Source organism: Tinamus guttatus, unplaced genomic scaffold, assembly GCF_059628265.1.
Source record: "Tinamus guttatus ecotype Peru unplaced genomic scaffold, ASM5962826v1 Tinamus_guttatus_pri_ptg000244l, whole genome shotgun sequence".
Taxonomy (NCBI): Eukaryota; Metazoa; Chordata; class Aves; order Tinamiformes; family Tinamidae; genus Tinamus; species Tinamus guttatus.
In genome coordinates, this window is record NW_028288778.1 from 1,053,868 (window position 1) to 1,061,816 (window position 7,949).

Genomic DNA, 7,949 nt, shown 5'->3' on the forward strand with positions numbered 1-7,949 from the left:
TTACACCCAGGGTTTGTCAAACCCTGCCCCAGGCTGGGAACAAGAGCACTGCCAGGAGCTTTCCGGCTCTCCAACACCGGCTCTGACTGTTGCTTGTGTTCCCTATTCCCCCAAGGCTGAGGCAGCAGCTACAGCGCGAGGCTGTGCCCACCCAGGGCAGCTGTGGTTGTCAAGAGCCAGAGCCACCCCTGGTCCCAGTTGTCCCTCTTGAGGCGAGAGGGTCCCTGGAGGTGCTGCCAGGGAGCAGCCCCAGCAGGACAGGAGGTGGCCCTGGGGCCCTTGGCTCCTGCTCCACAGGCCCAGGCTAGAGCTAAGCGGAGCTGCTGCTGCTCGGAGAACAGGGAACCCTACAGGGCAAGGACGAGCCCCGAGGCCGCAGCCTACAGAACAACGGGGTTTATTACTGCAGCGTCCTAGGAAAGGAACGTACACAGTCTGTGTGGCAGGAGCAGCTTGTCCTGCTCTTAGGTGCCAAATTTCTTCTGTTGGATGGGTGGTGGCAGCTGCGTCTTGATGTCCATGATGGGCCGCTCCACCATCACGAGGCAGTTCTCGTCCAGCAGATCCGCGAAGAGCAGAGGCTGCAGGACAAGGAGGGGACAGGAGATGACAGCCCTGCGGGGGACAGAGCAGCATCTGTCCCTGCTCTGCCTCAGCTTGCTGGGATCAACTGCACAGAGCTGCCCTGCAGCTGGTGTAGCCTTGGTCTTAACTGGGGACATCACGTAGGGGACACGCTCTGCAGAGAGCTGGGGGGATGATCAGAGCCCGCGGGGCCACAGCGAGCGGCAGCACCGTGATGGGGACGCAGAGCCTCAGGAGCGCTGCTATACGACGGAAACAGCTCCAGAAGGCTGCGTCGGGATCGTGCAGGGATCCTGCCCAGCAGGAGCACGGGCCGAGGGCACCCACTTCCCACCACCCTCCTCAGAGGCAGCACACACACCAACACCCACCTGGAACTTCTTGCAGATCTTGAAAGCGTGGAGTTGTCTCTTCCTGGCTGTCGCCGGGAGCTGCTTCAGGGTGCTCTGATTCATCAGCGAGGCACTGTCATCGGGCAGGGGCTGCAAGGACAGTGCACAGCACATCACAGCTGCCCAGAGCCACCGCCACCTCCTGCTGTCCCCGCGCTCCTTAGGGCCACGCACAGAGGCAGAACAGCCACCCAAGCAGGTCCCAGGGACATGGCCTCCCTGTGGTCCCCCCACCAACAACCTGGCGCATCCCACATCTTCCTTTTCCTGGCTGGTGCTGGCCCAGCACTCCCACCGCTTTGGGACACGCGGGCACAGGCAGCCCCAGTGCTCCGCACCGTATGGATGGCAGAGCCGCAGAGGACTGCAGGGGCACCCCCTTCCCCTCTCCTCCCTGGGCAGCCAAACTCACCAGAGACTTGTCGAGGACGCAGAACATGTAGACGTCGTGAAGCAGGATGTGCGAGGGGTTCCTGGGGTTGAAGGCGATGTGGGTGATGGGCGAGTCCCTCTCGAGCCAGGCCTTGTGCAGCCCGTCGTTCTGCACCGTGCGGCTCCAGGCCGTGTACTGCTTCTCGGGGATGCTGAACTCGAACAGCTGCGGGGCAGGAGAGGGGACAGGGGAGCCCTGACCGCCCGCCCTGCTCTCCAGCGCTGCTGGGGACGTGACAGGAGGGAAGGGAGCCCTCGCCCCAACCCGCACCAGGCTCAGGCCTCCCCTTGACATTGCCCCGCACCAGTGCGCACTCAGGACGCAGCCAGCACGGCCGGCTGGGCTCCAGCACCCAGACCCTTCTCAGCCCTGATATGCAGCTCTGCTGCGGGGCAGCACAGCTGGAAAGCTCCGATCCAGGAACAGAGACGTAAGGAAGATCTCCAGGGCCAAGCGGGGTGCAGGAGGAGCACCCACGAGCAGCGAGGGCTCCTACCTGCTGGTCTGCGTAGGCGATGACGAGGTTGTTGGTCAGAGGGTGGATGGCCAGGGCAGTCACGGCACAGCTGTACTTGGGCACCGCGCAGTGATGCTGAAAGGGACAAGAAAACAAAACCCGAGGGGAGTGAATAGGGCCTGTACCTCACACACCACAGCCTCTTCCCCGTCCCTCCTGGGATCTCGCCCTCCCTCCCTGCACATCCATCCCCAGGTCTGCTCCAGGGATGCAAGAATTGCTCCCAAGGATAGGAGCCTGCGCAGAGCCCACGGTGTCCTCCCAGGGTGGCCGGGAGTGCTCCAAGGCACAGGGATGACCAGCACAATCCCGCACCACGCTCCGGCGCAGGCTCTTACCTTGAAGTGCTTCAAGCTGTAGACGTGGATCTCCCAGTCCCCGCTGGCTGCAGCCAGCCAGTTCCCATCCTCGCTCACCGCCAGCAGGTAGACGGCCTCGGGGGTCTCTGCAAGATCCACCAGCTCCAGCGGGTGCCACGGAGCCCACTCGGGGCCACACACCCATGCCCAGGAGACGTCCCAGCCCCGCTCCCCTCCTGCCCGCTCCGCCCGGTGCTGGCGCATGCCACAGCGCACGGTTTGCCCGGGACGCCCTGCACACGCGCCTGCTCCCCTCCGCAGCGACCCCAACCTGTGGGTGGCCGAAGTGTGTGCGAGCGTTTGCAGCCGCCCGGTTCCAGGAGCAGCAGCACGTGGACGGAGCCTCGGTCGGAGGCCACGAAGAGGCTGCTGGAGTCGGCGGAATACTGGAGCTGGTAGGCCGGGAGCGGCAGCTTGGGCACGTCGGGGACCTTGCGCAGGAGGCAGGATGGGGGTTAGTGGCTCCCTGCCGCTGCCCTGAGCCTCGAGCCCGTGCAGGCCGGCAGCACCGGTGAGGACCGGGAGCAACCGCCGCAGTCCGTACGGGATGAGGCGGCTCCATGGGCAGCGCCAGGAGCAACCGCCGCGGTCCGCATGGGACAACAGGGCTCCATGGGCAGCGCCGGGAGCAACCGCCGCGGTCTGCGCGGAACAACACGGCTCCACGGGCAGCGCTGGCTCCCGGGACACCGCAGCCGGCCGCGCTGGCAGCGGGGCGCCCTGCCGCTCCCCTCACCTTGTCGATGCTGACGCTGTCACCCTTGTACTGCACGCGGTAGAGGTGGAAGCGGGACGCTGTGGAGTAGGCGATCCAGCCACCGCAGGGCGAAACGCAGCTGCAGTAGATGTGCTCTGGCCCCTGGAGCCACGGAGGGGCTGAGCAGGCGCTGGGCAGCCACAGGACCCCCCGCGCTTAGTCCTGTCACACCAAGGCCCCCTCGGCAGGGGACAGGGGACTGCAGTGTCGGGGAGGGCTGGGGAAGGTGGATCCCCAAGCACATGGAGGCTCCCCCACGGGACTGGGTGCTATGGCAGGTCCCCACGGGGGCACTAAGACAGACTGCATGCGAAAACACAGGGGCAAGGACAGCCTGGGACATCTCCCCACATCTCTCCCGGGGCCGCAAAGCTGCTGCCTCGCATAGCCTCACCTTGCTCTTGAGCTGCACGAGGTGCTCGGGCACGCGGCTCACGGGAAGGACCTCGCCATCCTTGCCTGAGGCGAGGAACAACCGCGCGAGATATCAGCAGCGTTGGAAAGCACACGGATACGGTCAGACGATGCGACCGGGGATCCCGGAGGAACCGTGTCGCACAGTGAGACAGCTCAGGTGCCACCGGGGGAGCAGGGCTGCAGCACTCACCGCTTTCGTCAGTGGAGCCAAGTCTCCAGAGCTCCAGGTGCTGTGAGAACTGGAAGAGCAGGAGCCGAGCGTGCCTGGCACAGGAGACGAGGCGCCGCTGTGGTTGGAAAGGGGCAGCTACCATGAACCCGAGGCCTGGAAGAGGAGGCTGGGCCAAAGCCAAACACCCCAGGGCAATGGGGACTCCAGGGAGGAGCTGGCCTTAGGGGATGGGAGCCTGGGGATCGGGACCCAACGGGGAGGCAGGACAGGATGGCAGGGAGCTCTGGGGCCGGCAGGGACCCCCGGCCAAGACCTGCTGCCCCACAAGTGGCCCCCCTTCCCTCGCAGGAGGGCTGCCCCCTCTGCCCGGGCTGGCACTCACGTGCGGGAAGGTGAATTTGCGCAGCGCCGCCTCGTAGCCCTTCTTCTGCACCCGCTCCATGAGCGGCCGGATCACGAGCTGCCCGTCCAGGCCTGCGGGCCGCGCGGAGCGCAGTGAGCGGGGGGTCACGCAGCCACCAGCCCGCCCGTCCCGCGGGCCCCACCTCCGGAGATGAGCGCCGTGGGGCTGTGCGCCACGGCCCGCACGTCGTGCGTGTGGTACTGGAAGGGCTTCGTTCGCACCCAGCGCTTCTCCTCGCTGCCCATCTTCACTGGCAGCAGCTGGAACTGGAAGGTGGCCCCTGCCGAGGTGCCCACGACGATGCTGTCCTCTTCCTGGCGGGCAAGACGGCATGTGGGCTCGCAGGGCAGTGACCCACGGGGCGTCCCGGCGCTGCCGGCACGCGCCTACCTCAGACACGGCCAGGGAGAGCGCGGCGGAGCTGCCCACGGCGTGCGACTCCAGCAGCGTGCCCGTCTCCCAGTCCCAGAACTGCAGGCGGCCGAAGGAGTCGGCGCTGGCCACGGCGCCGCTCGCCAGGAAGGCGACGCTCCACACCACGCACTCCCGCGAAGCCCGCGGCTTCGGCACGTGGTGGTTCACCATGATCCGCTGCACGGCGCGGCCTGCGGAGGGGACAGCGGAGCTGCGGAGGGGGCAGCCCGGGGTCTCCTCCTGCGTGTCGGGTAGCGCTCGGGGCGCTTCCTTACCTGACGCGACGTCCAACACGCGGAGGTGGTCAACGGAGCCGGCGGCGATACGGGCACCCGAGGGGTGCCAGGCGAGGCAGAGGACGCGTCCTGCGGAGAGGGGCGCAGAGCTGAGCGCCGTCCCGGCCGCCCGCGCGCCCCGCGGCCCCGGCGCTCACCCTGCTGCCGCTGCAGGCTGCGCTCGTACTGCACGCCGCCCGGCACCACCTGGAAGAGCCGCACGGAGCCGTCCTCGCAGCCCACCTGCGGGCACGGCGTGTGAGCGGGGCTGCGTCCTGCTGCACCGGGCGGGAGGACGGGACCCCCGGGGCGGGATAACGGGACCCTGGGCAGCACGGCGGGGACACCCGGGCTGGGATAACGGGATCCCGGGCGGCACGGCGGGGACCCCTGGGTGGGATAACGGGATCCCGGGCGGCACGGCAGGGACACCCGGGCTGGGATAACGGGATCCCGGGCAGCACGGCGGGGACCCCTGGGTGGGATAACGGGACCCTGGGCGGCACGGCGGGGACACCTGGGGTGGGATAACGGGATCCCGGGTGGCATGACGGGACCCTCAGGGCGGGATAACGGGATCTGGGGCAGCACGGCAGGACCCCGGGTGGCACGACAGGACCCCTGCGTGGGGTAATGGGACGCTGGGTGGCACAAAGGGACCCCTGGGGCGGCATGACAGGACCCCCGGGGTGGGATAACGGGACCTGGGGCGGCACAACGGGATCCCGGGCGGCCCGACGGGGACCCCGCGCGCCCCGCACTCACCGCCAGGCGCTGCCCGTCGCCGTCGGCCGCCAGGCTCCAGGCGGCGCCGCCGAGGCCGTGGGCGGCGCGGGCCGCGCGGAGCCGCTCCAGGTCCAGCTCGCAGAGCTCCCCCGCCAGCCCCGCGCCGAAGAGGCGGCCGCGCGCCCAGCACAGCGCCTCGAGCGGGCGGCCCGCGTGCCCCGGGATGGCCTGCGGGGCGGCGGGCGGTCAGCGCGGCCCGGCCCGGCCCGGCCCGGCCCAGCCCGCGGCCCCGCCGCCCCCCGGCCCGCGGCCCCGGCCCGGCACCTTCTCCTGGAAGCAGTTGGCGGCCACGTTGAAGACCTCGACGGCGCCGTCGGTGCGGGCGAGCGCGAGGCGCGCGGAGCGGCGCTCGTAGGCCAAGCAGCGCACGCCGGCCGGCACGTAGCGGAAGAAACGGACCCGGTGCACCTCGAACTCCCCCATGGCGGCACCGGCACCCGCGGGCGCCGGCGGCGCGGAACGGCCCGGCCCGGCCCGGCCCGGCGCGGTGCGGCGGAGCCCGGTCGCGCTCAGCCCAAGAACACCCGGGCCGACCCGGGCCCCGCTCCTGTCCCGGTGCCGGTTCCCGCTCCGCCTCCCGCCGCTCCCCCACGTGCGCCCCGCCGTCGGAAGCGGAAGCGCGCGCGCCCGGAGGCGGAAGCAGGAGCGCGGCGGCGGGAGATTCGCCTCGTTGCCGGGTGACCGGGAAGCCGCCCCGCCCCGAGCGGGACCGCGCCGGTGCGGGGGGGGGGGGCGAACGGAGGAGCGGGCGGAACCGGGGACGGAACCGGGGAGGAGCGGGGGGCTGCGGGACCGGGGGCGCCGGAAGGGCGGGGGAGCGGCGGGAACCGGGAGCCCGAACCGGGAGGAGCCGGGGGGACGGTGGGACCGGACCGGACCGGGGGGCGGTGGGGCCGGGGTAGCAGCGCGTGGAGGCCCCAGCGCCCCCGGGCGGCACCGACGGGGGAGGCACCGGGGCGGGCGGGGGTGTCCGCAGCTCCCGGCCCCGCGGGTCCCGGCGCGTCCCCGGCGCGTCCCCGGCGCCCGGTGACCCGCGGCGCCCCCGCAGCCCCGGCATGGTGCAGATCGAGATCTCCAGGTGAGACCCGTGTCCCCGTCCGTCCCTGCGTCCCCTACCTGTGTCCCTGCGTCCCCATCCCCGTGTCCGCATCCCTGTGTCCCCATGTCCCTGTGTCCCCATGTCCCTGCATCCCCATCCCCGTATCCCCATCCCAGTCCCTGCATCCCCATCCCTGTGTCCCCATCTCAGTCCTTGTGTCCCCATCTCCGCATCCATGCATCCCCATCCCCATATCTCCATCCCAGTCCCTGTGTCCCCATCCCCTTGTCCCCATCCCTGTGTCCCTGCATCCCCATCCCCATATCTCCATCCCAGTCCCTGTGTCCCCATCCCCGTTTCTCTGCATCCCCATCCCCGTGTCCGCATCCCCTTGTCCCCACCCCTGTGTCCCCCTCCCCACGTGTCCCCACGCCCCCGTCCCCCTGTCCCCCCACGTGCGGTGCCGCAGCTCTGCTCTTGCAGTGGGGCGGCGGGTGCCGAGGACTGGCTGCTGCTGGAGCTGCAGGGCGAGGTGGAGCCGCGGCCGGGCCGGGCGCTGCCCGGGAGCCTCCTGGGCGACCTGCACTACACGCGGCAGGTGAGCAGCCCCCCGGGCCCCCCGCCGCTGCCCCCGGCGCCCGCCTCCCTCCGCGACCCCCCGCAGGGCGTCCCGGTGCTCGTCGTGGGCCACCACGTGCTCTACGGGAAGGTGGTGCCGCTGGAGAAGCCGCTGGCCGTGCTGGAGAAGCGCGGCGCCCGCTACGCCGTCACGGCCCTGGTCCGCACCAAGCTGCTCTTCAAGACGCGTCCCAAACCCATCGTCACCCACGTGCCCAGGAAGGTGTGAGCGGCCCCTGCCCCATGGATGGGCCACCCCCAGGGGCTCCCCTGGGCCCAGAGAGCCCTGTGGGGACCCCCAGCCCTGCTGGGCTATGCCCAGACACGTGTGTGACACCAGGGACACGTTCAGCCTGGCCTGTGCAGCCATCTTATGCCAGCCCTGCTGAGTGTCCCTATGCATTTGGGGACAGGACAAGGGGCTGGGACATGGCCCCCCTGTTGACCCGCTCTGGCCAGGGGGGCTGCTGGGGGGCAGCGCTTCCCCCCCAAACACAGCAGCCTTCCTGTGCGCACATCTTTATTGCGACCAGCCCGGCCTACAAAACCAGACTTTTAAAATACAAAAAAAAAAAAAAATGCAGATTAAAAAATAAATAGTTTTACAAATAAATCAGCAATAAGTGTAAATACCAAAAGAGCTACAAAAAGTCTCCTAAAAAAAAAGTCTTAAATAAAAGAGCCTAGCTGCTCACCTGTAGAAAGACTCCGGCCCTGGAAAAGGGGCCCGGGGACGAGGTCGGGCATGGGGCCTCCATGGGCAGGGCCGGGAAGGGGCTGCC

At 69.3% G+C, this 7,949-nt stretch overlaps 2 protein-coding genes across 3 annotated transcripts; one reads left to right on the top strand and one right to left on the bottom strand.

The window, feature by feature from the left end:
* Positions 1 to 381: 381 nt before the first annotated feature.
* Positions 382 to 5,942, bottom strand: UTP4 (UTP4 small subunit processome component). Of its 2 annotated transcripts, XM_088526212.1 has the most exons (16): positions 5,775 to 5,942; positions 5,490 to 5,678; positions 4,883 to 4,967; positions 4,725 to 4,814; positions 4,426 to 4,640; positions 4,178 to 4,349; positions 4,015 to 4,106; positions 3,651 to 3,747; positions 3,438 to 3,502; positions 3,023 to 3,145; positions 2,558 to 2,717; positions 2,266 to 2,372; positions 1,907 to 2,002; positions 1,390 to 1,575; positions 957 to 1,067; positions 382 to 581 (listed from the first exon to the last, which is right to left on the bottom strand). In XM_088526212.1, exons 1-16 carry the CDS (start codon positions 5,931 to 5,933, stop codon positions 465 to 467), a joined length of 2,064 nt encoding a protein of 687 aa, XP_088382338.1. In that variant the 5' UTR covers positions 5,934 to 5,942; the 3' UTR covers positions 382 to 464. The 2 variants fall into 2 exon arrangements, with proteins under 2 accessions (XP_088382338.1, XP_088382339.1); XM_088526213.1 differs by lacking the exon at positions 4,725 to 4,814.
* Positions 5,943 to 6,520: 578 nt separating this feature from the next.
* On the top strand, positions 6,521 to 7,404 carry CHTF8 (chromosome transmission fidelity factor 8). The gene is made up of 3 exons (XM_088526272.1): positions 6,521 to 6,588; positions 7,033 to 7,147; positions 7,214 to 7,404. The coding sequence occupies exons 1-3, from the start codon at positions 6,566 to 6,568 to the stop codon at positions 7,394 to 7,396; spliced, it is 321 nt and encodes a 106-aa protein (XP_088382398.1). The 5' UTR covers positions 6,521 to 6,565; the 3' UTR covers positions 7,397 to 7,404.
* Positions 7,405 to 7,949: the final 545 nt, after the last annotated feature.